The 27,694-nt window shown below is 42.3% G+C and overlaps 1 protein-coding gene across 5 annotated transcripts in view; it reads left to right on the forward strand.

The window, feature by feature from the left end:
* SLC49A3 (solute carrier family 49 member 3) overlaps positions 1-27,694 on the forward strand; it is a 711,721-nt gene that overhangs the window by 560,331 nt on the left and 123,696 nt on the right. For all 5 annotated transcript variants that reach the window (XM_033918077.1, XM_033918067.1, XM_033918090.1 and 2 more), the window contains one exon: positions 20,805-20,962. In XM_033918077.1, the coding sequence (XP_033773968.1) occupies positions 20,805-20,962 (158 nt within the window). The remainder of the gene's footprint in view (positions 1-20,804; positions 20,963-27,694) is intronic.

A 27,694-nucleotide genomic window follows, 5' to 3' on the forward strand; every position in this document is an offset into this window, starting at 1 on the left:
CCGCTCCCTGACGTCAATTCTGACGTAGGAGAGGAAGTTCCGGTCAACAAGGCATTTCTCCTCATTCCATCCAGGCTGAGCCCCATCTCTCCTTGATCCAGCATTTCCCTTCTGTGTTTGTCAGAATTACCATTCCACCTATTTTCCAGCATCACCCTTCTTTGTGTCCATCTCACCTATATCCCTGTCTCACCACTTTTTCAGAATCTTCATTTGTCTCTGTCCTTGTCTTTACACCATGTTCACCATTTGCCCTTTCAATGTCTTTATTTCCCCCCCCCACTGTTTCAGCATTACTTCTATGTCTCTTTTTCTCCTCCTCTTAATGTCCCCTCTGTATCTCTATCCTTATTCAGTAGGTCCTGCTTACCCTTTCTCTTCTTTGTGTCACTATCTCCATTTTCAGCTTTCCCCCCTTTTCCTTTGTTACTGCACCCGGTAGCCAGAATCTTTCCACCCTCCCTCCACTCAGGCCCATCCCAGTATGAAATATTTCCTTTTGTTTCCCTCCCCTCTCTCTTTCTCTCTCTCTTCTCCTCCCTCACCCACGAGTCCTGCATCTGGCCCTCTCCCTTCTACCTGCACCTGGCAACACCCCCCTGCTCCGCGGCTCTCTTCAGCAACTCGTCAGCAGCGGTGATCAAGACAAGCTGCCAACATTGAGGTCTTCCCTCTACGAGTCCCGCCTTTGTGGAAAAAGGAAGTTGAAACAAGCGGGACTCGCAGAGCGTAGGCCCCGACGTCAGAAGCTTGTGTCGATCGCTGCTGCTGAGTTGCCGAAGAGAGCCGCGGAGCAGGGGGTGTGGCCGGAAGCAGGTAGAAGGGAGAGGGAGATAGGAAGGTTGTAGAAGCTCCGGAGCATGACACCGACCCCGGCCAGGATGATTTCTTTTTCAGGCTGCTGCTGCTGCTGCCACCCCCCACCCGAAATGACAAAAACAGCCTAATGCCCGCGTCGGCGTCTTTGACGTCGGGGAGAGGAAGGCTGATAGGCCCGGTAGATCGGGATGGCAACACGAGTCTATCACGGAGCCCGGGATGGGCTCTGCGATCGACTCACGTTGCCTTCCTGAACTACCGGTTGATCGCGATCGACGTGTTGGGCACCCCTGACTTAGAGCCATAGCGCACGAGAGAGACTCCCACGGTGATGAAAACAGCCTACCTAAATTCTGGCGATGCAGGCATGCAGCTTACAAGTCCGGCGTCGCGGCGGGAAATAGCCATGCTGAGCAGTGAGCTCAGCACGTACACAGATGAAAGCCTTGCTTGCTGATTGGTCCGGCGGCACGGCATGCCTGGCATGCCTGAACTCAGATAGGCAGACACACCTATCTGTGAACCAGGGCCAAACCCGTGGTGTGACTCTCTTAACTACTGAGCTCACACTTTTCCTGTCTAGAGCCTGTGACAAGCCAGCAGCAGTGCTGGAATGTCACTGCACTACCTGCACTTGCCTGCCTTGCCACGAATTTGCTGTTATTTCTGTTGCTACAATTTTGGATTTATTTAGTTGTTGTGTTATTTTCTTTTTAGCTTACTGTTCTCTTCCTTCTGCCGCCGCGCAGCGCCGGACCCTCCCACTCCAGGTCAGCTGATGCCCTATTTAATTAAGAGTAAGCATCACCTATTAAAAGACACTATTACCGCTCAAGGATTACATATACTTTTCATTACAGATGAAAAGTATATGTAATCCTTGATGTAATTCTCTGATGGTGAGGAAGCCTATCTTTCATACTGCTGCCCTCCGAATTACAATTATCTTTTTAACCATCGCCCAAATCGTAAAGGAGGTGGTCTTGCTGCTATTTTTCAATCTAATCTAATTAACCTCAATGACCAATCTAATGGAAATTCCTCTATCGAATATCTCGATCTCAAACTTAATTCAAATATTAGCCTCAATTTTTTATTGTTGTATGTTCCTCCTCCAGTAGGTCAAAACAAAATAACTCTACTTCAAGATCTCATTTTTGATTTTTGTTCAGCTTCATCGCTTTCTCTAGTCTTAGGAGATTTTAACATCCATTTTGACAATGCTTCAGACACCAATAATCAAGATATATTAAATATGCTTCATTCGGTAAATTTATTTCCAAAAATAATAGGTCCAACTCATTCAGAAAACCATACTTTGGATATGATTTTTTCTCCCAACTCTCAATATATTAACTGCTCAATTCCATTAGTCAATCCTGTACCCTGGTCTGACCACTATTTCATTTCTACTACTATATCATTTTCTAGTTCAATAACACACAAAATGCAAACTGAACCCAAACTAATCTCATATTGTGATCTTGCTAGTTTAGAAGATGCTGACATATCACCTTTTTTTGACGTATCTACTATTGATGACATGCCTACCTCAATAGAGGATCAACTTTCATACTGGAACTCTTCTCTCTATTTACTCTTAGATACTAAAGCACCAATAATCTTCAAATCTTTATCGGTACGAAAATTATCCAACCCATGGTATACGGCGGAACTACATCTGTTAAAGAAACAACTTCGAGCATTAGAAAGAAAATGGTGTCATTCTAAGTCCCAATTAAATCTTCTAAATTTTAAAGAACAAGCAGCCATATACAAATCAAAAATTAATCAGGCAAAGAAAAAATTCTATACAGAAAAAATTTATAAAGCAAAAAATTCCACTACCCTATTTAACATCTTAAAATCTATCACATCTCGTAACTCAAAAAACACTACAAATCAGATACCCCTCTTGAAAGCACAAGATATTGCGGATGCTTTCAACCAAAAAATCAATAATATTCGAAGTACTTTTTGCTCTAACATAAATAATAGTTCCTTAAGCAAACATTCTGGTGATCACCTTCTAACAGCTAAATGTTCAAACTTTAAACTTCCCACTCTAAATGATATCAAAACACTTTTTTCTCAAATAAATTTAAAGAGTTCAGGGTCTGAAATTCTTCACCCATTTTACTTAAAAAAATTTTTTCATCTCTTTGGTCCTTTCATTCATACCATTATTCTAAAAAGCCTACAAACTGCTTCAGTTCCTGCCCTCTGGAAAACTGCTACTATCATCTTTGCTTAAAGATCACAAAACCAGTAAAAACGACCCTTTAAATTACCGCCCAATTGCAAATATCCCTTTTTTAGCCAAAATGACAGAAAAATTGATATTTAACCAGGTTTCCGATTTTATTGAATCAACCAACGTTATGCATCCTAATCAGACAGGCTTCCGCAAATACCATAATACGGAACACTCTCTAATCGGTCTAACAAATATCATTCACTATTTCCTGGACCATCATAAATCTGTCGCCTTTTTTTCCCTAGATATTTCTGCAGCATTTGATACAATTGACCATGATCTACTTCTCAGTCGGTTAGAATCGATTGGTCTCTGCGATCAAGTCCTTAACTGGTTCACATCATATCTCACTAATCGAACATCTTGTGTCAAATTTAATAAAGAATATTCTGATGCATACACAACGACCTTTGGGATTCCTCAAGGATCTATTTTATCACCCCTTTTATTTAATATTTATCTTGCACCATTATTAAATTTGTGTCAGTCTGTTGGCTTTACTGCTTTTTCATACGCAGATGACATTCAATTAACTCATCCATTCAATCCTGAAAATCAGGAAGACATTAAGGAGTAAATTCTCTATTACTGCGTTTAACTTAGGCGTGCTTTGGACGTCAGATGTAAGTGAATAATTACGGAGTTAAGGGTCTTAATTAATGTTAATTGGGTAATTAACGATACATAGACGTCCCTATGAAGTACTTGGCGAACTGACGTCTATCGAAAGCATAGTCCCGTCTCCAGCTCTGGACGTGGGCGTTCCGTGGGCGTGCCAAATGGGGACGCTAGATAGGCGCTACCTGAGCGAACGCCTGCGTCTAAATATCGTGAATTATGTAGACGTAAGAAACCCTGGTCTAACTTGGATTTCAATGCCGTTTCAACTATCGTAATTGCGGCTCTTTGTTACACGCGAGGCAGACGTCCGCTGTGTTTTTTCATCAATAATTCCAATAGTGAATTTCAATAGGTAATTTTCATCTTTTCTCTGTCCTAATAAATATAATGACACCATAACAATGGAACACATTATATTGCATGGATAACAAACCACATTTCAGCCCAAACCATAATATAATTTACACATGGCTTTTACAACCCCCTTTTTTTTCTCAACAAACAGCACTGCAATCGGCTCTCTTTTGAAAGCAAAGAAAAACCAGCACACATTATCAGCACTTAAAAAGAGAATAAACAGATACACACCTTAACATAAGAACATAAGAACATAAGCAATGCCTCTGCTGGGTCAGACCTGAGGTCCATCATGCCCAGCAGTCCGCTCACGCGGCGGCCCAACAGGTCCAGGACCTGTGCAGAAATCCTCTATTTATACCCCTCTATCCTCTTTTCCAGCAGGAAACCGTCCAATCCTTTCTTAAATCCCAGTACCGTACTCTGCCCTATTACATTCTCTGGAAGCGCATTCCAGGTGTCCACCACACGTTGGGTAAAGAAGAACTTCCTAGCATTTGTTTTGAATCTGTCCCCTTTCAACTTTTCCAGATGCCCTCTTGTTCTTTTATTTTTTGAAAGTGTGAAGAATCTGTCCCTCTCTACTCTCTCTATGCCCTTCATGATCTTATAAGTCTCTATCATATCCCCTCTAAGTCTCCTCTTCTCCAGGGAAAAGAGACCCAGTTTCTCCAATCTCTCAGCATATGGAAGGTTTTCCATCCCTTTTATCAGACGTGTCGCTCTCCTCTGAACCCTCTCGAGTATCGCCATATCCTTCTTAAGGTACGGCGACCAATATTGGACATTCCAGCTTCCCTCATTGCAAAATGGAGGTCTTCAGTTGCACAAAACTGACCTCATTGTGACCTCATCAATCTGCATCTTCAAAGTAATATGCCACAATTAAAAGATGTGCTGGGTGTAGAACCCACAACCTCTGGATGTTAGGAGCACAGGCTGGCTCCTAACCCATAGAGCTACAGCTGCTTGACTGAGCTGTCTGTGCTTCATTAGGTATCATATCAGGATGAACTCAAATAAGTTTAAGCAAAGGAATGCCTAAAGATTTGGAAAGTTTTCAAGTAGAAAACAAATATCAAATATGTATTAAAGAATTGCAGCACAAATAACGCCTAAACGGAACAGATTATTTACAGTCATATATGCATTAGTACAGTGCTTAGAATGAAGATTAGCGTGTGAGAAAAACGGAGCTCCACCTCACATGCATTCAAGCACACTTGGGAATATGGGTTTGGGGCTCAGTGAAAGCAGCGCTTTTAACCATTGAGCTACCACTTTTTTTGTCTCAGCCTACTATGACATTATAGTATTTTCTTATTTCTCATTTGTTTTATTTTTATTTGTTAATTTGTAAGTGGTGATTGTTAAACATAGAAACATAGAGTATGACGGCAGAAACAGGCCGACGGCCCATCAAGTCTGCCCACTCAAGAACCCTCCCTCCTCGAGAAACCGTCATTTAAGCATTCCTCTGGAGCGATCCCACCTGATGGTCCAATCATCCCTTGAAGTCGAGCGTTGTACTGGCCTCAACTACCTGGCTTGGAAGTCCATTCCATTTATCAATTACCCTTTCGGTGAAGAAGTATTTCCTGGTGTCCCCATGAAATGTTCCCCACCTGAGTTTAGCGGGTGCCCTCTTGTCACCGTGGGACAAAAGATTTCTTCTTCCACTTCAATGCGGCCCATGATGTATTTGAATGTTTCTATCATGTCTCCCCTTTCTCTGCACTCTTCGAGAGAATATAAGCGTAGCCTGCCTGTTCAGACGCTCTTCGTATGGGAGATCTTTGAGTCCTGAGACCATCCTAGTGGCCATTCACTGAATCGACCCATTCTCTTCACATCCTTTTGATAATGTGGCCTCCAAAACTGAACACAGTACTCCAGGTGAGGTCTCACCATGGATAGAAACAGAAACATCGAAGATGACGGCAGATAAGGGCCATAGCCCATCAGGTCTGCCCACTCTACTGACCCACCCCCAAGTCTACTATCCTAGGGATCCTACTCCTGGTGACAGGTATCCTTGGCTTAACCCTCTAAGGGATCCCACATGGGCATCCCATTTGCTCTTAAATTCTTGCACACTGTTTTCCTCGATCACCTGCACCGGGAGCTCGTTCCAAGGATCAACCACTCTCTCGGTGAAGAAATATTTCCAGGTATCGTCATGAAATTTCCCGCCCCTGAGTTTGAGCGGATGCCCTCTTGTGGCTGAGGGTCCTTTGAGAAAGAGAATCTCTTCTTCCATCTCGATACAGCCGGTAATATACTTAAACGTCTCGATCATGACTCCTCTCTCCCTACGTTCCTCGAGTGAGTACAGCCACAAATTTTTCAGCCTTTCCTCGTACGATAGATTCTTGAGCCCCGAGACCATCCTGGTGGCCATCCGTTGCACCGACTCTACTCTCAGCACATCTTTTCGGTAGTGTGGCCTCCAGAATTGCACACAGTATTCCAAATGAGGTCTCACCATGGTTCTGTTTAATGGCATTATGACTTCAGGCTTCCGGCTGACGAAACTCCTGTGGATGCAACCTAACAACTGTCTTGCCTTAGATGAAGTCTTCTCCACATGATCAGCAGTTTTCATGTCTGCGCTGATGATCACTCCCAAGTCTCGTTCTGTTTAAGTTCTAGCTAAGGTCTCACCATTCAAGGTGTAAGTTCTGCACAGATTTCTGCTGCTGAGGTGCATGATCTTGCATTTCTTAGCATTGAAGCCCAGCTGCCAGGTCGAGGACCAAAGCTCCAACAAATGTAGGTCCTGTGCCATACTATCGTGTGAATTGCCATCTCTCACTATAGTTTGGCTTCGTCAGCGAATAATGTTATCTTACCTTGAAGCCCTGAGTTAGGTCCCCTATGAATATGTTGAAAAGGAGCGGGCCCAAGACATAGCCCTGCGGTACTGCACTGGTCACCTCCAATGTTTTAGAGAGGGTACCGTTAACTACCACCCTTTGAAGTCTGCCACTCAGCCAGTCATTGACCCATGTAGTTAGTGTTTCTCCCAGCCCCATTGATTTCATCTTGCTCAACAGCCTACGATGCGGGACACTATCGAAAGCTTTGCTGAAGTCTAGGTATGCGACGTCCATGGATTCTCCCAAGTCTAGCTGTTTTGTTACCCCGTCAAAGAAGCTGATGAGATTGGATTGGCAGGACCTACCCTTGGTGAATCCATGTTGACTGGGATCCTGTAGATTCTCCTCATCCAAGATTGCATCTAATTTACGTTTGATTAGTGTTTCCATGAGTTTACATACTATTGATGTGAGACTCACCGATCTGTAATTTTCAGCCTCTGCCCTGCAACCCTTTTTGTGACGTTAGCTGTTTTCCAGTCTATGGGGACTCTCCCCAAACTTAGGGAGAGATTGAAGAATCCTGATAAGCGGTTCTGTCAGGACATCACGCAGCTCACTGAGCACCCTGGGGTGTAGATTGTCCAGTCCCATGGCTTTGTTCACCTTGAATCTTGCCGGTTCGTAGTAGACGTCGCCAGGTGTGAACTCGAAATTCTGAAAACGGGCCTTGCCTGCAACTGCGGACCGTGCCCCGGTGCCTCACAGGTGAAGACCGAGCAGAAGTATTCATTCAGTAGTTCTGCTTTATCGGAATCTGATTCTGCGCAGTTCCCATCTGGTTTTCTAAAGCGTACTATCCCGTCTGTGTTCTTTTTCCTATCACTTATATACCTGAAGAAGGATTTGTCCCCTTTCTTCATGTTCTTTGCCAGAGTCTCTTCCACTCGAAGTTTGGCCTCCCTGACTGCCGTTTTGACCGCTGCAGACCTCGCCCTATGTTCTAGTTTAGCTTCCCTTGTCTCCGTTCGTTTGTAGGAAATAAATGCTTTTTTCTTCTCTTTGATGAGGTGCGAGATTTCTGCGGAGTACCATTGGGGTTTGTTGTTTCTCCGCCGTTTGTGTACTGATTTAATGTAGAGGCTTGTCGCTTCATGTATGGTAGATTTCAGGGATGACCACATAGCTTCCACATCATCGGTCATAGTTTGGTTCTGCAGTGTCCGGTGGACGAAATCTCCCATGCGTTCGAAGTCAGTGCCTCGGAAGTTGAGTACTTTTGTTTTCTGGTTTGATCTAGGGAAACCTTTCCTGAGGTAGAACCACACCATGTTGTGGTCGCTGGAGGTTAGCGTATCTCCTACCGAGACCTTCGAGACGCTATCCCTGTTGGTGAGTACCAGGTCCAGGATTGCCTGGGCCCTATTGGGATCCAATACCATTTGTTTGAGTCGTGCTCCCTTTAAGGATGTTAACAGTCTCCTGCTGCCGCTGGTTGTTGCTGAGTATGAGTTCCAATCTGCGTCAGGCATGTTGAAGTCCCCTAGCAGAACAGCTTCTCCCCGTAGAGTGATATTCTCTATGTCTTCAATTAATTCGGAGTCTTTGTCTTCCAGTTGTCTTGGAGGTCTATATACTACACCAAGATACAGGCATTTTTCCCTGCCTCTGGCCAGGTTCACCCAGAGAGATTCCCCGGTGTACTTGACATCTGTGATTCTGGTAGTTTTGATGTCTTCTTTAATGTATAGTGCCACCCCTCCCCCTGACTTTCCCTCTCTATCCTGACGAAATAAGTTGTATTCCGGTATAGCCATATCCCACCCATGAGAGTCTGTGAACCAAGTTTCGGATATTGCCACCAAGTCAAGGTCGGCATTCATTATTTTGGTCTCTAATTCTAGAATCTTATCGCCTAAACTGTGTGCATTAACATGCATAGCCCTCCATACCCCGGCGGTTCAGTTTAACTTTTGTCTACATATTTCTATTTTTAGTTTGACTATTCCATATTGGGCGAGGGTGTATCTCTGTTCTGTGTGTATGAAAAGGTCATAGTTTTTCAGTTGGCATTGACTACAGGATCAATTGACTGTGTGGGATCTGGCTTGTTTAGTTTTACAATGTATGTGTTGGTGTTCTAGTGTTGCCTTTTCCTAGGTACACTCTTGTTGTGTGATATGTGGATTTTACTAAAAATCATATTTTTGATATAGATGGGGGGGGTCAAAAAATGATGGGCCCCGGGTGTCACATATGCTAGGTATGCCACTGCAGAGAGGAAAGATCCGCCATCTTCCCTCTCCTTCCCTGCTGACCCGACCATACAGCCAGCATCGGGGGGCCTTGGCTCCGCCCCCAAGGATTGCATAGGATCTTCAGCCCTTTGCAAAGGGCCACCGAGGGTGCTTCTGTTGGTTTTCTTCAACTGGCAGAACAGAGGAAAGATCCGCCATCTTCCCTCTCCTGCCCTGCCGATCCGACCACAGCAGCCTGCATCGGGGGGCCTTGGCTCTGCCCTCAAGGACTGCACAGGATCTTCAGCCCTTTGAAAAGGCAGAGCCTAATGGTGCACCACCATTCGGCGCGCCATCTAAGGCCTGCCTTTGAGTCACGCCTTTGCAGAAAGCCATGCGGAACCTAAAAACTAGAGACTTTGCCCTTCATTTGTTGGACAGCAATCACAGAAGAGGCATTATTCAGGACCCTGAACGCTTCACGTCACTGCACTGAACTGTGAGTTGAGTGAGAAATTAAGCTAAGGTTTGCTGCATTCTGCATTTTATCTGCTGGAATGTTAAACGCGTGTGTGATTTAGGTTATCTGCTGGAATGTTAAACGTATGTGTGATTTAGGTTTCCTGCACTTTGCACTCTACTTGCTGGATTATTAGACGCATATGTGATTGTTAGACGCAGTTGTGATTTAGATTAGACGCATGTGTGATTTAGGTTGTGAGAGCTTAGGTAGTGATTTAAATTGTGAAATCTAAGGTTGTGATTCAGATTAGACGCATGTGTTAGACGCACATATGATTTAGGTTGTGAGAGATAACCCCCCAACATCAGGAACTGTCTACATTTTTAGAATTGAATAATCTGATTGGTATCCACTAAACAATCTTAAAATTGGGAGTGATAGGTAAACCAATATAGCTACTACAACAAGAAGGAGACATATTACTCTGCAAACATGAATTTCCTATTGATTTTATTGATCTATTTAATAAGCGGGAGCATCAAGGGCATTAATTCACTCTATCCACAACTACACTCAAGCCACTATCCCAACCTATCTATTAGGCACATAATTGACCCACAAGAAGATAGGGTAAATCATATTAATGTAATCTCAAGTAACGGAAGACATCAACGTAACCTTAAAAAAAGACAAGTAATGTAAAACCTATCAGAACTACTAAACCTATCACATCCATCTCTGTTCCCTGTGCTTATCTTAATACTAGATCTGTTAGAAATAAAGCCTTCGTAATTAAAGATTGTATCATCAGCAAGCAAATAGCCTATCTTTTTCTAACGGAAACATGGCTACTGTCTGAAGAAGATCCAATAATAAATTATCTTCTTCCAGATAATTTTAAAATTCTTATGCTAAATCATGCTGGAAGAAAGGGGGGGGAGAATTAGAAATTATTCTTAAAGAAGGATTTGAATTTGAACTACTGGATTCCAAAATGACCAATCAATTAGAAATATTAGCTTGTAAAATCAGCAATAAGGAACTAGAAGAATCCTTTTCTTGCATATTATTTTATGTCCCGCCAAAAAGCTGGCCAAAAGTCAGAGAGGACTTTTGCGAATTTGTCCTACATAATTCAATTACTCCTTCATACAATATCATCGCAGGAGACATAAACTTATACCTAGATGAAGAGGACAATCCAGATGTGAAAGATTTTAAAAACTTTCTATCTTTGCTTAATTATACTCTCCCTGTACCCACACAAACACATGGAAAAGATGTGGTAGCTATGTCCACAAAGGAGATCTTAGACCCTTCCATTTCTCTACCTGACAGTACTTGGTGCCACGATATCTGGTCCGACCATTTTACTTATTATTTCAAGTTAAACTGGACTCATTTAAAATCTAAAACACATCCAAGGATAAAAAGAGAACATCTCACAAGGGGTCCTATCAATCCAGAGGAATATTGCTCAGAATATGAACTACAAGCGGAGATACATTACATTACATTATATTAGTGACTTCTATTCCGCCAGTACCTTGCAGTTCTAGGCAGATTACAAAAGAAGATAACTAGACATTTCCAGGAAAATTACAAATTAGGGTGCTGTTTACATGTTGAGACTTTGAAGGGAAATTTACAAGAGTGGTTGAGACTTTGAAGGGAAATTTACAAAAGAGGGGATAGACATGGAGATGTGTTATGACTGTTTGATAAATTTTTTGAATAACAGGGTTTTGATTTCTTTTCAAAATGATTTGAAGTTGGTCGTTGTCAGCATGTTGGAGATGGGGTGATCAAGTTTAGCTGCTTGCATTGCTAGTAGGTTGTCATACAACTTCTTGCTCTGTGTACTTTTGAATAGGAGGTAGGTAAATGGGGTCTGAGTTCTCCTTTGTCTGGTTGTTTTGTTCCAGTATAGGTGATTGTTTAGATATGTGGGGGCAGTGCCATTCATTACTTTGAATAATAGACAGTAGAATTTGAATAGTATTCACACTTGTATAGGTAGACAGCGTGAGTCAAGGTATGCGGTGGTGATGTGGTCATATTTGCTTAGTGAATAGATCAGTCTGAGGTCTGTGTTTTGTACTGTCTGTAATTGTTTTATCATGTTTGCGGGGCATGGCAGGTAGAGGATGTTGCAGTAGTCCAATAGTCCTAGGACTTTCACATCAATCAGATAATCCCTTTGCCTGGCTTTCAGCCTATGAGTTCTGCAAAACAGGACAAACTTTTGCGCATGCTGGCTTTGCGCAGTGCCCTGCTCATCTACCTGGAGAGGACTAATGACCCAGGCTTTCGGATCATCTTTTTGTACTGACCAGTCACTTGAGGCAGGGCAGACCAACCTCCAAGCCAACCTTTGCCAGATGGATCTGCATGGCAATCTCCTCTTTCTACATTTCTGCCGGGAAACTGCCGCCTCTTTCCCTGGCTGTTTTGCCTGATGAAATCTGCAGAGCTGATATTTGGACCTCAAGTATGGACTTTGTGTATCCGCAAAAAAGTGACAGATTGGGTTCTTACCTTGTTAATATGGGTTCTGTTAGGATACATAGAAGTCCATACTACCTTCCCTGTGTGGACTAATTTTGATTCCCCTGATTTCTGCCTCGGACATTGCCAGTGTCTGTCTCAAGACCTCTGCTATTATTCCTAAGATAAAAAAACAAGTGTGTTTCAGGTATTGGGGGTTTCCCTTTCTTGCTTCCCCAGGAAGGGGGAGAAGCTTCTATTTGTGACCGTTAGCAGGTTGGTTCTGAGTTACTCATGTGAGTGTTTGCTGTTCACTGTTATCTTGTTAAATGTTTATTGTCCTAAGTTTCAGAGCAGAGCAGAATGTGTTTATTGCCGGGGAAGTTCCCCATGCCTCTCCTTCTCTTTTCTATGTTTCAGTGCAGTTTTCTTGCTTTGGTACCAACTGAGGAATGGGAGGAGTTTCTCAGTTCTTAAAGAGATTATCCTTCAGTAGCAGTTCAGGGAAAGAGGAATCAGATAGATGCGCATCTGAAAAAATGGTCCATTTTTGAAAAAAACAAATAGACTTTTTGCATGTTTTGAAAAGGGCATGTTTGGTACTGGAAATTTTATGCGTGTTCTGAAAAACACCTAAACTTGGATTTAGACATCATATTGAGATGATGGTGGTGGTGGCCATGTTAGTCTACTTTCCAAGGTAGAATATATATTTAAAAAAAAGGAAATAAGGTAATACATTTTTTGTTGAACTAACCCAATCCATTTTATGATGAGCTTTCGAAGGTAACCCTTCTTCAGATCAGAAATAAACAAATGTTAACAACTATCAGTATATACGAAGAAAACATGAAAGCATTTCAGGGATAGGAAGAGGGAGGGGTGGCTGGGTGGGCGGGCAGAAGACAGAAAGGTGGCAGAGTAGTTTTAGATGTCTTTATAGTGGGAAAGAAAGCTCAGATCTCTGTTAAGTCCTGTCTGGTAGGTGTCAAAATACCTTATTTTGATTTCAAAGGTTTTACATTCTTGGATTATTTTAAAGTTCCCTTTTAGTATTCTAAATGTCAGTTTGAAAGTGGCCCCCACAATATTAGGTGGTAGGGGTTAAGTGAAAGGCGTACTGACAAACGCCAGGTCCCAGGTTCAGTTCCCTCACAGATGACTCACCAGGAAGTAGAATAATAGACACAACCAGAGGTGATTGCATAAAGAATATATTATAGAAATAGTCTTACAGAAAAGTAATATTCATAAGCATTACAATTAAGCAGAGAGCATTACACTTAAGCAGAGAGCAAGCAGTCTCACTGCCTTACAGAGGTCAGAGGTAAAGAGGGACATAGAAGCTTGTAGTTCTAGGAAGCTTCGTGTTCCATAGATAAAGGGAAGGATAGACCGAGAGAGGGGGAGCCAAGACAGAACCAGAGTGCCAAGCAAAGAGCCAAGAGGTAGTTAGATAGAAAGAGAGAGAGGTTAAGCTTGATAGAAAAAGAGAGCTATAAGTGTGTTGCAGAGAGCAGGCTTTTATACCTTGACTCAATATAGAAACCTGTATGCCCCAGTATCTTTCTGTTTAGAATTTGTAAACTGTTTGAGACAATGGTTAATTTAATTGCTAAGGAGGGTGAGATACCTGTAAGCATGGTGATGTGGGATTAAGTCTCTGGCTTGATCTGTGCACCATTGTCCTAAGCACCCTCTTAATCAGACATTAACACCTTTTAGCTAGCCATGATTCAAGCAGGGCTACTTGAAACTTAAAATATATCAATCAGGGCTACTTAAAACAGTTTCCCTGCACTAAGGGTCTATCTGCCTTCCCATGCCAGGGTCAGATGGATATAATCTCCCAGAGGCCTCTAGGCTGACATCTCCCATAATTTTTTTATTTTTATTATTTATTCTTGAAATGAGGGCAAGCTTGTGGTACCCTCGCTTACCTCCAACAGTACGTCCCCCTGTCTTGCAGAATCTCCAAGCTATGAAGATAGGTTGTAAACAGTTCCCATTACGAGTTCAAACCTCTGTCTTAGGTCGTATAGGCCATAATCTGGGCGGGGATCCCAGTATGCCTATATCTTACCCGTCGTTGAGCGAGTGAACGGTACATAAGGGATGCAGGAAGCTTTTTCAGGAGGTTCAGGTATAAAGGTACCAAGATGTCATAAGAGAGAGTATCTAAGTATGGGATATGGGATAATATTATATCTGACCCTGGTAATGGTAATGCAATAGGCCATGCCAAATTAAAACCAAATTAGAACCAAATTAGCAAGTGTCAGAAAAGATACTGGAAATACATGTATAACTGCCTTAAAAGTTAGAGGGAAGCTTGTATGATAAGCGTTGTAAAGAAATGTACATGTGTTTCACTTTACAGCAAAGAAAAATCATAATAATACATAACAAAATTTGTACAATAATTAAGATAATGATAGGGTGAATTAAAACATTAAATACGTGGTTTGCAGTGGGCGAATACCCAAAGAAAAGTTCCCAAACTGAGACATGAGCGTCTCGTAGCAAATTTTCTACAGTTTGTGCAATCTGTCCATTTTCAAAAGTGATAATATGATTCACTTCTTTGGAGGTTTTCTTAAGTTGTTCAATGTAAGTATGGAGTTCAGTAAAGTTCAGCAGCTTGTGGAATGTCTCATTCCCCATTCCAAGAGGTAGTGGATGTACAGCATAAGAAATAAAGTCTGGAATGTCTGGAAGGTTAAATAGGAGGAATTGTACAGCAAAGCGTTCTTAGGAAGGTGGCTATATCCGATGAACAGGAAACATTGTGTACAGCATGTGTGGAAAGTCTTTGCAGTCAGGGTGCATGAAGATGAATTAGTCCAGCAGGAACCGGCAGTCTCTTTAAACTGATGAGGTTCACACTTGAAATGAAAGGATGTTTGCACAGGATCTGATGTTTGCACAGGATCAGTCAAGTCACTGGAAACTGGTGGTGTTCGCCCTTGAGATGAAATGATGTCTGTGCATACAGGGAGGGATTTGAAAAGAGTCCCGATATCATTCAGCAGCTGTACTCCAGTGTGATCCAAATAAGAGATAGAAAATGGAAGAGAAAACATGTTGCCTGTACTGAATGTAGAGAGAGAGAAACCAGGTTGCCTGTACTGAATGCATAGAGAGAGAGAGAGAGAGAGAGACTAGTTGCCTGTACTGAATGTGGCAACATGTAGTTATGGCAAAAGACAGACAATAATCAGGTACTTAAGGTTCTTAATCAGACATTCCCAAAAGATATGTTTTTGTGTGCTGCATATAACTTATGGCAATTCAGAGAAACCATAATTCTGTACTGAATGTATATATAAAAAAAATTATATCAAAAATGTGTACTGAATCTAATGAGGAGCATAGAATAAATGGTATAGATATAGAATAAAACCTTTTCTTAAAATATAACCCCTAACTAAGCTACATTTAGCATATGCAAATTATAGGGAAAAAGAACATTGCGCAATTGGGCTAGTTAAAAAAAATTGGGGAAAAGAGCTCTAGAAATGGCCAATGTTATGTATCCTGGGGTACCCCCTAAACTAAAACAAATAGACAAAAGACAGACCACATAGCACAGACAACATAAAACACAAATTTTGAGGCGTCGGCATTATTCTTCCATTTGTCAAGTGTTCAGGGCTGAATTTAACTCTGCAAATAAACACTTTGTTATAGAAAAACACAGCAAAGATGAACACCTGAGTAGTACAAATAATGCATATCATAACCATCTCATATTCAGAAAAGGCATAAAGCTAATATCTTCTTTGGAACATCTTTATCTCTGCAGTGATAAAGAGGAACCTTGGAAAACACTAGAAATATCTTTGTGCCAAAATTGGTCTGGGATGGCTATATCCGAACTGCTGCTAGGAAAAAGAAAAAAAACCCATTTTAAATTAGCAGCAACCTCAAGGTCACTTAGAGCAAACTTTGTCCATGTTCTATTCAGGCCGACCTGGACCACATGTCTGCCACCTGGGTCCCACTGCACTCGGAGGAGTGGGCACTGCGGTGCAGAAGTCAGGTGCAGGCTAGATTTGTCTTCTTTTGTCTGCACTGTTGTGTCCTGGCATTCAGAGGCAAGGGGCAAATTCCGAAAATCATTAGTCATGTCTAGGACAGAGAAAAATGCACATTTAGGATTAAATTTCACAGTAATGTCAGAGCAAGAGGAAGCCACTGGCACTACAGGCTTTGAAATCTTAGTTAGGGCCTGAGAGTGTATAGTGAGTCTAACAGAGCCCTCTGATTTAGCAAATGACCCAGTTGGAGAGACACATGCTAAAGAGATAGGTCCACTCCGACCTCTCTCCTCCATCTTAGGCACCAGTTCAGTTGCTGGAGGAAGTACTGGTTGCTGTGTTTGTGGTGCAGGATCTTTGCCCTCAAACAAAATTTCTGTGTACCTTTTCCCACAATCTTGTGCCCAAAGTGAAACAGCTGCAACCTCTGAGTGAGTTATACTACGATCATGCTTCTGCATTAGCATGCTATACTGTGTGGCTAACTGCACAGGAATAACCTCATGAACCAAAGGTTTAGAAGCATTTAGAATTCCTGTACCCAATGCAAGACCAGCCACTTCAACTATTTCTTTGCCTGTGTTCTCACTCATGCTGGCAGTAGTTTCTACAATGTCTTTCATTTGTTCCTTTTGTGGGATAGACACACACTTTGAAGCTTTGTCATTTAGACCCTGAATCTCACAGATTTCTATATTTTTCTGATCTCCAGTAGGAGGCGCTCTATCTGTGAAACTGATTCTAGCCCCTGTATCAATCAATTTTAATTTATCCTGACCCTCTATGGTAATATTAACATTGGGGCTGTCGGAAGTGTCCAAAATCAAAGGTGCAACATACCTCAAGCTGAATTCTGAGTCTGACTTCTTTCCCTTATCCTGCGTCTCCAAAAGTGAGTCCACAGGTAAGCGAAAGGAGTCTGGCTGGGCTATGAAGGCCTGAGTCACCTTGGCATTCGGGCACAGAGAGTCAGGACATCCCTATGGACTAGCACTGTTTTTCCTGGCTGTCAAATCACTTTTTACCCTGTCCAATTCTATCTGCATTGTGTGACGATCCTGTTCCCATTTCATTTTCTCTTTTTCTAATGCTTCTGTCTGTGCTCTGAGCTCATGGAAAGGAATGTAAGTGGAGGCATTTCTGTAACTACCTCTGACATGCCCTCTATGTCCTGTGTGTGATGTGTTCTTGTATTGGGGTGCTCCCTCAGCACGCCACCTTCTAGTTTCTGAGACTGAAATAATTTGAGCTGGCTGGGTCTTCCACACAGACCCAATCCTGAGCAGTAAAGTGTCAAAAGGCGTAGTTTTAGGGTCCTCCGAGAACAACAGAAGGTGTTTAGTAATCTCGGGAGATAATAATTCTAATAGGAATTCTTTATGTTCTCTCTGGCCATAATCTGAGGAAATGGACCAATGTTCATGTTCGTTAAGTACCGCGTTGATTACCCACACTCTATATGCAAACTGCTCTGGTGTATCACTTGGCAGGGGTGAAAGAGTTCTAAGTACTTGCAAAGAGGTGCAGCGAAATAGTTGTTCGATGCCCATCTTTACAAATTGGTATGGATGAACAAGAGATCCAAATTTATAGTAATGTGGACCCAGGGCGAGGTGCATAAGCTTATCAAAATCTGCATTGTTCCTTTTGTATTTCCCTAGACCCCAGTGAATCAGTATGTCAATAGCCCATTTGCACCATTCATTTATGTTAAAAGGCATAGGGCCCACTTTCTCCACTATTCTTTCAATGTCACTATCTTTCATATGTCCCTGCAGCACTACAGTTACTGGAGCTGTGTCACTTATAGGGGTACTATTGGTATTGCTCTGGCCTGGTAATGAATTTTCCTCACTTTCGTTTGTCGGTTCTTCTTCCTGTTCTACATCTGTAGCTAGTTTACCCTTTCTCTGACCTGCTACAAAAATGGTTTTCTGTTTCTCTATAAACTGACTACATGGATTATATGGTGATGGTGGCACAGGTGCAGACGGCAGAATCTGTAAGGCACATTTTGACTTTAAATACTTTAATTCTGCCTTGGCCTCTTCTAATTGTTCATTTACAGTTAAAAAGGAATTTGTGGCCTGAACAATTTGGGTTCTTAGCATGGATATATTAATTTGTGCCTCATCTAAGTCTTTGGACAGCTGATGGCACTGAGTGTTCAAGTCAGTATTATCTTGTTTTAGGCTAATAAGTCCTCTACATAAGCCCTGAATGAAAAGGCATTTGCGTTTATCTGTTTTCTTTCTAAACTCCTGAGAATGAGAAACCATTTGTTTCTGAATATCGTGCCATGTGTTTTCTGGAAAATTACCCTCATATGGACCCCCTTTCTTGTCAAAATATTTGTGTACAATATCTGTGAGTTCTTGAAAATCAAAAGGGTTCATATTTGAGGCTGCAGAAGTCTGCCTTGGTTCGTGGGCCTTGCTCATATATTTCATGAGAGAGAATGGACTTCTAAATGTCCCTGTCTGTGTGTAGCCTTTGAGATTGAAATGCTCCCACTTATGAAGGAGGGAGACTTTAGTTAATAGGTAGAAAAGCGAGGTAAAGCGTGTTAGGCAAGAGTCATTGGCATAAATAATACACTTATGCCCACACTTGCCCACACTGGTTACTACCTGAAATTTACAGGCAGAAGTTTAGCAGGATAAAATATAGAAGAGCAGAGGTGTCAGCTGCCAGTTCCAGTCCAGTGTGCACTGGGCCTTTCACCAGGGCAGAGACTGACAAGAAATAGAATTAAAAGCACAAGGTAAAAAAAAGTAAAAGTTAGTACAGATGTGGCGTGTCTTAATTGAGTGACTGTTTTCACTTTGAACCCTGCTTTTCTTCAGAGCAGCTCAAATATTCTTACATGCAACACCCTAGCAAGCATATAATAGCAAATCATACAATGCAAACTGGCACAGGTAAACTACAAAGACTTTTGATAGTAAAATCTCACCAAATATAAAACCCAAAATATTACTGAAACTTTTCACAATTGTGTCATCCAGTCTAAAACAATTTAAGGGTTCCAAAAGGACTTTTGATTTCTATCTCACTCTGTCTATTAATCAAAAATTGAAATAAAATCTCACCAAGTATAAAACCCCACAATATTACTGGAACTTTTCAACAGTGTGTCATCCAGTCTAACGTACAATCAATCTAAGGGTTTTCCAAGGACTTTTGATTTCTATATCACTCTGTCTATACATAATCCTATTGCACAGTGCATAAAAAAACTTACAATTCTACTTACCCAAATGAAATCATCAGGAAGGACCGAGACAAAGCCCCCAAAATGTCAGTTTGAAAGTGGCCCCCACAATATTAGGTGGTAGGGGTTAAGTGAAAGGCGTACTGACAAACGCCAGGTCCCAGGTTCAGTTCCCTCACAGATGACTCACCAGGAAGTAGAATAATAGACACAACCAGAGGTGATTGCATAAAGAATATATTATAGAAATAGTCTTACAGAAAAGTAATATTCATAAGCATTACAATTAAGCAGAGAGCATTACACTTAAGCAGAGAGCAAGCAGTCTCACTGCCTTACAGAGGTCAGAGGTAAAGAGGGACATAGAAGCTTGTAGTTCTAGGAAGCTTCGTGTTCCATAGATAAAGGGAAGGATAGACCGAGAGAGAGGGAGCCAAGACAGAACCAGAGTGCCAAGCAAAGAGCCAAGAGGTAGTTAGATAGAAAGAGAGAGAGGTATAGCTTGATAGAAAAAGAGAGCTATATGTGTGTTGCAGAGAGCAGGCTTTTATACCTTGACTCAATATAGAAACCTGTATGCCCCAGTATCTTTCTGTTTAGAATTTGTAAACTGTTTGAGACAATGGTTAATTTAATTGCTAAGGAGGGTGAGATACCTGTAAGCATGGTGATGGGATTAAGTCTCTGGCTTGATCTGTGCACCATTGTCCTAAGCACCCTCTTAATCAGACATTAACACCTTTTAGCTAGCCATGATTCAAGCAGGGCTACTTGAAACTTAAAATATATCAATCAGGGCTACTTAAAACAGTTTCCCTGCACTAAGGGTCTATATGCCTTCCCATGCCAGGGTCAGATTGATATAATCTCCCAGAGGCCTCTAGGCTGACACTCACCATAAAATCATTGGTGCAGTAGAAAGTTTTTTCAAACCAAACCAGGATGTCACCTCTGTCGGGCAACACTTTGGAAAAATTGGCCACTGAAATGCTTTCATGTTTTCCTTATATATACTGATATTTGTCAACATTTGCTTATTTCTGATCTGAAGCTCATCTTAAAATGTATTTAGTCCAACAAAAAAGGTATCACCTTATTTCCTTTGTTTTTTTGTTTTATTTCTTTATACAATAACATATCAGAAATGGCCTTCCACATTTGCCATGCAAATATTGGCACAGTGGTTAAAGTGGCAAAGTGGTTAAAGTGGCACAGTGGTTAAAGCTACAGCTTTAGCACCCTGGGGCTGTGAGTTCAAACCCACACTACTCCTTGTGACTCTGGGCAAGTCACTTATTTCCCCCCATTGCCCCAGGTACATTAGATAGAACCCACTGGGACAGACAGGGAAAAATGCTTGAGTACCTGAATAAATTCATGTAAACCGTTCTGAGCTCTCCTGGGAGAACGGTATAGAAAAATGAACATATAAATAAATAAATGTTAGTTTTACATTTTGTTATCTTTTTTTTTCTTTTTCTTTTACTCAGGCTTCTCAACTAAGAAATCAAATCATTTTACTTGCTGTGGTCTGTTCACTATTTGGGTTATTTGGATTTTCCATTTATCCAATTTGTATGGAGCTTTCTGTAGAATGCTCATATCCAGTAGGTGAGGGAACTTCAACAGGATTAATTTTCATTTCGGGGTAAGTGAATTCAATATTCACAAAATTGCAACTATGGAAGAAATAAAGCTATTTCATACATAAAATACATTACATTATCTGTTGTGGCTAGATTGACATAATTCAGATCAAAGGTTCAGTTTAATTTTTATATATAGATTTCTATTTTTAATTTGTGTTCACTTATTCAATATTGTATGAAGGTCTATTTTTGATCTAAGTATATGACTTTTATCATGGAAGTTTTTTCTCTTATATAGCAACTTGAGTCTCATAGCGGCACCATTTTGAGGAAGGCAGCCACTAGGGTAAGAGAAAGTGAGGATCAATGCTGCCCTGTCACCCCCATAACCCCTGGAATGAGTTGAGATTATGCAGGCAGGCTGCCTGGCTGTGTAGAAGGGAGCTGATGTGGGGGAGTACCAAGATGGTAGAGTATTGCCAACATAAGGGGGGGGGCACGCTGATGCAGGAGGTGAAAAGGATAAGGCCCGATTATGGCTGTACACATTTGACAAGCAGATGCATCCGGGGACAATATCTAAAAGAAAACAGACGCCTATTATCTCTCAAACATGTCCGCTTTATTGAATATTCTGTATCTCCTTTTATATCATTTTACATGGGTAAGGGTCGTCAGCATATGACGTAAATGCAAACCATATGTGGACACAGATCACATGCAACTTTAAAAGAAATAACAAATCCTTTACTTATCTAAGACCAAAGTCTAGAGGTGCTTTGGCCAGCAGAGCCTTATCTAAATTTTCTTACAAATACAGCTAAGAAAACAATTAGATTCACTTTACAACAGAATAAGAAAACACATCTCTCAAACATACAATGGCCTTGTAGTATATCAGCAAGAGAAGGCAAACAATCTGGATTTACAACTTCAAACATAACTTAAGGAAAACTACATAGTAAAATAGCCTTGTAATATTTCAGCAAGAGAAGGCAAACAATGTCTGGATTAAACATAGCATAAGAACACACATCTTTTCAAACATAAAATAGCCTTGTAATATATCAGCAAGAGAAGGCAAACAATGTCTGAATTTATAACTTCAAACACAGTTGAAAGAATACCGCAAGACACATGAAAAGTATCCCTTCAATCCCCTCTTACGTCATGTAAATGACGTCATAAATGTACAGCATGAGCTTGGAGGGAGAGATATTCCAAATATGTCTCTCGAGGAGGGGTTTTAGGAGCTGTAATACGAATAACAAAGCGCATGAGCAGTCGAAAAATTACATAAGAGACAAGAATGCAGATAATAATAGAGATTATAACAATAAGAAGGTCTTTTACCCAGCCCTGCATCCAACTAAAATACTGGTCCCAAGGATGAGATAAACCAGAGTTACGTTTGAGCTCAGCAGAGAGGTCTGCTAATTTCTGAATGGCCATAGTAACTTTTCCTGTAGGTCCTGTATTGTCAGGAATAAAAGTACAACACGATAAAGTACTGGGAAGAATTTTACAAACACCCCCCTTCTCAGCTAAAATCATATCTAGGGCCATACGATTTTGAAAAGCCATCTGAGAAGTGGGGCCTAACTGATCAGCAATACCTTGCAAGGCATCTCTAGAGTAATTCACAAAGCGTTGCTGATTATAATAAATGTAATTAATCCAATCAACATTCTTATTGATAGTAATAAGGGGAATAAGGGATTCAAACCCAGCCTTAACCTGGTCTCGGGCCTTGAATTCATTTGGGACCCCTCTTGAATTCATCTGGGACCCCTATAGCATCTATATATACATGCAGATCAAAACTACCAAGGCGATCACGTCTATGTTGAGACAGAGGAGAGGAAGAAAGTAAATAGGAAGGGTGCCCTTCAGAAAGGATATGCAGAGGCATAATAACCTTAGCTAAAGCACACTGGCCTATCCACTGGCTGGGTAGCTTAACACGGAGCCTAAAGTCTCCACAGAGCCAGTAAATATCACCTAGGGTGAAAATCTGATGCTGCAACAATGGGGCATACCTATAATCCAAGACAGAACAATAACCTGGGGGAAAGTTGCCCACAAAACTACCCTGTGTCAAATTAGAAACATGACATGTGACCCTTATAGATAGTAACGGCTATGTCAAGCTTTTTCTGTCCTGGCAGCAAAGGGTATTTAGAACGCCACAGCACACAAAGGGGATCGGTAAAATTAGAGGAGATATTGGTAAATAACCCAAAAAAGCATGGTTGGATACCAGGAGGGAGGTCCAGAGGTACGGTTCCTAGATGGGGTCTAGCTTGAGCACATATGTAACAATTACTCTTATTATGTTGATCAGCAGTGAATTTCATCCATTCTAACCAAAGGTTACGTTCTGAAAACCCTACCTCAACAGCCATAGTATCTTCAAAAGTGGGATTGGCAATAGCCATCATGTCAGTAAGTTTATTGAATGTAGGGGCCAGTGGGTTAGCACTGCATCCTGATTTCAGCTAAAACAATAGGGAGGAATTTTTTCCAATTCACAAACGTGCCAGCTGTGGCTTTCCTGATTTTGTCTTTAATAGTCCTATTCATGCGTTCGACAATACCAGAACTCTGTGGGTGATATGGAAGATGAAATTTCCACTCAATACGGAGTGCGGTAGCTAAAGCTTTGCATACTCTGGCAGTGAAAGCAGGACCAATATCTGAATTGATGTGTGTGGGACATCCCCACCTAGGGATGATTTCACGAAGTAAAATGTTCACCACAGTCTGAGCAGTTTCATTTGTAGTGGGAAAGACTTCAGGCCATCGGGAAAACATGTCAACAATAACAAGAGCATAATCCTGGCGGGTCCCAGTGGCATGAGGAATATGAGTAAAATCAATCTGTAAGTGTGAAAAAGGAGAAGTGGGGTAAGTAAGTTGCTGGTGTGGTGCTTTATGGGGTATGTTGGGATTAGCACGGAGACAAGTTAGACATCGAGCTATATATGTCTGTATCAGGGAGCGAAGGTCAAGAATGAAAAAATCACTGGCAAGGAGCTGGAGTGTCGAGCGAGCACTACGATGACCAATGCCATGATATTGAGCAATGAATAAGGGGGAACTAGCGGCTGGTATACAGGGTTTCCCCTCTTTGCACCAAAGTCCGTCCGAAGGGTGGCTTTGGGCACCGGCTATTTGCCAAGCATCAAGTTCAGAGGGGGTAGCAAAGGATTGAAGCTGGGAAAAAAGAGAAGAAGGGGGAAAAGCAGGAGGAGAAAGAAGAGGAAGGAGAACAGAGGAAGGAGGGGGGTCCAAAGCAGCTTGTTTAGCAATGCGGTCAGCCAGAGCTTTACCTCTGGCAGCTTCAGTCTGAAGGCCAGTGTGTGCACGACAATGAAGAATAGCAACTGCAGCAGGCAGGAGTAAAGCAGAGAGAAGATCCGAAACAAGGGAAGAATGAGAAATAGGCTTACCATCAGCGGCCACAAAGCTGCGACGCTGCCAGATAACACCATGGTCGTGTACAACACCAAAGGCATATTTAGAGTCGGTATAAATATTAACGCGTTTACCAGAGAAAAGGTGACAGGCGTAAATAAGAGCAATGAGTTCAGCAGCCTGTGCCGAAGGATAGGGCCTCATGGATGATATCAGGGAGTTCAACCACAGCATATCCTGTGTGGAAGGTGTTGTCACTAGGACGTGAGCAAGAACCATCAACAAAAATGGAGGAAGCATCGGGGAGAGGGGTAGAGGACAAATTAGGGCGAGGGGAAGTGTCTTGATATATCAGAGAGACACAGGAATGATCAGGAGGAAGCGCATCCTGTTCACCCTTAAGACCCAAAAGACCATTTAAAAGTAGAGCGGGGCCGTATGTCGGGGCAGAATATCTGATGGTGAGATTGGGATTAGAAAGGAGGATGACCTCATAACCACTAAGGCGCTGAGCTGACATATGCTGGGTATGAATATTGCGAAGGAGGGCTTGGACATCGTGAGAAGTATGAAGGGTAGTGGGGTGACCAAGGGTTAGAGGAGGAGCCATCTCTACCACCATAGCACATGCAGCTAGGGCCCTCAAACAGGCAGGCATGCCTTGAACTTGAACAGGGGTAACTTTAGAAAAAAAGGCAACAGGGCGTAACTTACCGCCATGATCCTGAGCCAGGACGCCCGCCATAGTCTTACAATTGTCACGAGCAAAGAGATGAAACATTTGGTCATAATCAGGAAGACCCAAGCCTGGGCTAGAAACCAAAGCACATTTCAAATGTCCAAAAGCGTCCAACATTTCTTTAGTCCATCTGATAAGATCAGTCATTTCAGGACCTAGGGTCTGTCTCAAAATCTGGTCATAGAAGGAACAATCAGGGATCCATTGACAGCAATAACCAATCATACCAAGAAAAGTAAGCATGTCTTTTTGAGTAGCTGGGCGAGGCAAACCCAGAACAGCAGCAATGCGAGAAGTGCTAATTTTCCTCTGACCATGAGACAGGACAAAACCCAGGTATTCCACTTCAGATTTACACCATTGTAGTTTCTTTCGTGATACCTTGTGACCATTGTAAAAGGTGCAAACTATCAGCCTGACAGGTCTCCTGAGTTATGGAACACAAAAGAAGGTCATCCACATATTGAATGAGGACAGAACCATGGGGGGCAGTCCATGGCTATAAAGTAGCCCGCAGGACAATGGAGAAAACCACAGGGGAATCAACATAGCCCTGGGGCATTCTACACCAGGTATACTGCTATTGCTTAAAAGTGAATGCAAAAAGGGGCTGGGTGTCCTCGTCAACAGGGACAGAAAAAAAAGCATTCTTCAAATCAATGACTGAAAAATATGAGCTGCAGGTGGAATGGAGGAGAGTAGAGAAGGGACATCCGGGACAATGGGTGCAATGGGAATCACCAAAGCATTAACAGCCCTAAGGTCTTGAACAAAACGGGGGGTGCCATCAGCTTTGACAACAGGATTGATGGGCGTATTGTAGGAAGAGATGGTGGTTTTAATAATACCAGAAGAAAGAAAGGAAGCAATTAGTGAAATCATGACTTTCTCCTTTTCTTGGGAGATCGGGTACTGCTTAATGAAAACAGGAATGAGTGATTTCAGAGAAGCACGATAGGGGGTACATGAAATAGAGCCTACATCAGTGTCAGTAGAAGCCCAGACCGGAGAGTCTGGGGGAAGGGGCAAAAGTGTGTCAAGGCAAGTAGAAAGGTAAAGGGTGGACGGAGGGCGAATGGGAATAACGGAGGAAAAGACATGCAAACCTCCTGTATCATCTGTAGTGAGCTGAATGAGGAGAGGAAAAAAAAGATCTCGACCAAGAAGGCTGACAGGGCAATGGGGAATAATAAGAAAGGAGTGCTGAAAAAGAGTAAAGCCTGTATCGGGATGAGCTACAGACAGGGGTGTGGTATGATAGGATTTAGTCAAAACCCCATTAATTCCCATAGAAGGTTCAGCATTCATGCGTGGGCCCTGATAGTAATCCTCACTGATGGTGCTACAAGTGGCACCCGAATCTACAAGAAAAGGCATTGGACTCCCTTGTACAATAAGAGATATCATAGGAGAATCCTTAGCAATGGCAGAGACCAAAGTGAATGCTGGGGTGTATAATCCTCCGGGCCCCTTCATTGGGGAGTAGGGGGGCTGTGCCAAAAGATAGGAAAATGAGGAGAAGTGGCAGATGGTCTCACAGTAGAGGGAGGGGTAGGCAGCACCGGTGGGGCGGACTGAACTGGTAATGCGGGGGGTTTGGGATGAGGGCATTGATTAAGCCAGTGACCAAGGTCCCCACAATTGAAACATCCAGTACTTCTGGATGGATTATTACCACCTCGACCGGAGACTGGAGCCCTCCCCCTGCGAAACCCGCGACCCCTTCTTCCACGAGAGGTAGACAGGCGCGGTCCCCAGGTGGGTAGCTGGCCCTTGATGCAGGATTTCCCGAGGTTTAGAGATCTCAAAACAACCTGCTGCCTCTTTTTCCATTAATTTATTTTGAAATTCAGCACGAGAACTAGTGGGCCATTCTGAAATCATTTGTTTGACCAGAATTTGCAAGGGAGAACGGAGGTTAGAAAGGAAAGTCTGAATAAGTAGGGAATCCATATTTGCATGGGAACTGAGACCCGCCTCTTGGGTCCAGGTTTCATTAAACCTCTTCCAGAAATCCACAACAGTTTCACCTGATTTCTGTTTGCAGGCTACTGCAATAGGAAGGGAAGATCGAGACTTAAAACACCGATCAAGCTCTGCCTGTAATTCATTCCACATAACAGCATTTCCTGCTTCAGTATTAAGTCTATAAGCAGTAGCTGTGACAGTAGCAGGCTCTAAAACACTAATACTAGGGACGTTAGACCAGTCCCAAGGGGAACTGTGTCCAACAATGCCATCTATAATAAGGCGCATATCTTCCTGCGTATAATTTCGACCCTTGCATGTGAAAAGTGAAAAGTGAAAAGTCGCACTAGCAGAGACAAGAGGCTTGGGGCAGTGCTTAATAATCTTGTTAATGTCTTCTAACTCAATGGGTTTCTTCAAAAGAGTATCCCCCACTGTGAGAAAGGGCATCTGTTCTTGCATCAGCTCTTGTACTTCCGCAACCCTTTGAGTACCGCTACGAGTGTGGAGGGGTGAAAAAGAGATTATCGGCCCCCGAACAGTGGGGCTGGTCGTGGATACAGTGGGAAATGGAATGTCTTGGGGCAAAGTGTCATCAATCTGTCCCGATGCAGCTGCACCGGACAGGACGGGAGGTGGAGGAGGAGGAGGAATAAGAGTACTACCG

This window comes from Geotrypetes seraphini, chromosome 1 (assembly GCF_902459505.1).
Source record: "Geotrypetes seraphini chromosome 1, aGeoSer1.1, whole genome shotgun sequence".
NCBI classification, from domain to species: domain Eukaryota; kingdom Metazoa; phylum Chordata; class Amphibia; order Gymnophiona; family Dermophiidae; genus Geotrypetes; species Geotrypetes seraphini.